Source organism: Elephantulus edwardii, unplaced genomic scaffold (assembly GCF_000299155.1).
Source record: "Elephantulus edwardii isolate Elephantulus edwardi_28Jun2011 unplaced genomic scaffold, EleEdw1.0 scaffold00139, whole genome shotgun sequence".
In the NCBI taxonomy this organism is placed as follows: domain Eukaryota; kingdom Metazoa; phylum Chordata; class Mammalia; order Macroscelidea; family Macroscelididae; genus Elephantulus; species Elephantulus edwardii.
The window spans coordinates 2,912,798-2,914,860 of NW_006399889.1; the positions used below are offsets into that span (position 1 = coordinate 2,912,798).

Consider the following 2,063-nt stretch of genomic DNA (forward strand, 5'->3'; position numbering starts at 1 on the left):
AGTATGATTGGCACAGGACAGAGCAGAGTTTAGGGCTGTTGTACATAGGGTCGCTATGATTTGCAAGCGACTCAGCAGCACATAACAACAACAATGTCTTTGCACCTTTCTTGCAATTTGTTTTCTAATGCCATTCTAGTGTTAAATGTGAGGCCTTCCAATTTTAATCTGCCTGTTCATTTTTTTCTCATTTTAAATATTTTTGATCTTCACAGGCTTAGAGTATGAGTCATTAGCTGAAATATATTTCATTTGAAAGTTATAACATCTAGGTCTATTTAAAACATTCCTAGAACAGAATACTACAATATAGCATTGCTTGACCCTGGTCAAACAACTTTGGATCTCTGTCTGAATGTTTTATTTGTGAATTGAAGAGCTCAGAAAATGTCATTTTGGGGGAGCTCTGGTGGCCTAGTGGCAAGGAGCTGCAACTACAATCCCAGAGGCAAATGGTTCGAATCTACCAGATGCTTTGCCGGGGAAGGAGGGACAATCTCCTCCTGTACCAGTCAGATCTGATTTGACGGTACATGCACACAAAAATAATAAAAAATTAAATTTTTTTTTTAAAAAAAAGAATAGAAAATGTCATTTTGGAGGTACCTCTGAGAACTAACCTTCTGTCTTCCTCCATATCATGCAAACAACATGGAAAGAACGACTCTGCACACCTACCTTTGGATGGCGGCAGGCGTGGATCTGCGTGCCCCGGTCTGTTGTTAGATGCTGGAGAATGTCGGGCATATTTCTAAACATGTCCAGTTTATCCACATGAATCTATCAGATGAATAACATTTACAGACAAATTATGTGAAATTAATTTCCTATAAAGAGACTGTTCAAAGGTCTGTTCATGCAATTAATGAGATAATTCATTATTTTTATGTGAAATCTAGTTTTAGCTATTTTAAGACACATTCAGTATTTGGCCAGGATATCAAGTGGGCAAAGAGCCAAAAACTGTGGTATATTCAGTCAGGTCAATCACCTATTTTAAGTGGTAATAAAAAAATTGCAGACTCGCCACAACAAGATAAACTCAACTGCAAAATGGGCACAGGACATAAACAGACACTTCACCAAAGAAGACATTCAAATGGCGAACAAACACATGAAGAAATGTTCAAAATCCCTACCTATAAGAGAGATGCAAATCAAAACAACTATGCGATATCACCTCATCACACTAACAACAGCAAATTCAACATAGCAGCAAACAACAAATGCCGATGAGGTTGTGGAGAAACTGGAACCCTTATTCATTGCAGGTGGGAGCGTAAAATGGTGCAACCACTATGGAAGGCTGTATGGCGCTTTCTCAAAAAGCTGGAAATAGACATATCATTTGACCCAGCAATTCCATTACTAGAATGAAGACCCATGTTTACTGCTGCTTTGTTCACAATAGCAAAAAGTTGGAAACAACCCAAGTGCCCATCAACAAATGAATAGAGAAATTGTGGTATAGTCACAAAGTGGAATATTATGCAACACTAAAAAAGAAAGAACTAATGAAATAGTATACAAAATGGGTGATCATAGAAAACATTCTGCTAAGTGAAATATCTCAGTAATAAAAAGACAAATTCTGCATAATGTCACTGTTATAACATGGGATTAACATGGGGTTTGGGGGGAAACTAAGAAAAGAAGGGATAAATAATATACATGGCATTGAAACAGATAAGGGAGAGAACTGTATAAAAGGAACGTATGATTAGGCATTATTGGCAGGACAAAAATCCAGAATAAGAGCTACATACAGTAAATTAGTCTAGGGCGGGGAGCACTGTATAACAATGAAAGAACTTTTTTCCAAAGGAAAAAAGCTAACTGGGGAGGGGGGGCGGGCAGGGAGAAAAGTGCAACAATGAATGACTGGAAACCCTAAATCTCTGTAAATTTTCATTAAAATTAATTTTTTAAAAAGGGAATGGGGGCGGGGTAGGGAGGAAATTGTGCAACAATGAACGAATGGAAATTCAAGTTCTTTATAAACTTTTATTAAAATCTCAATAAAAAAAGAATGAGAAATGCAAAAATCCTAAATAAAATACTGG

At 36.9% G+C, this 2,063-nt stretch overlaps 1 protein-coding gene across 1 annotated transcript in view; it reads right to left on the reverse strand.

The window, feature by feature from the left end:
- DCLRE1C (DNA cross-link repair 1C) overlaps positions 1-2,063 on the reverse strand; it is a 68,067-nt gene that overhangs the window by 29,343 nt on the left and 36,661 nt on the right. The window contains 1 exon segment of the mRNA XM_006894285.1: positions 679-780. Within this exon segment, the coding sequence (XP_006894347.1) occupies positions 679-780 (102 nt within the window).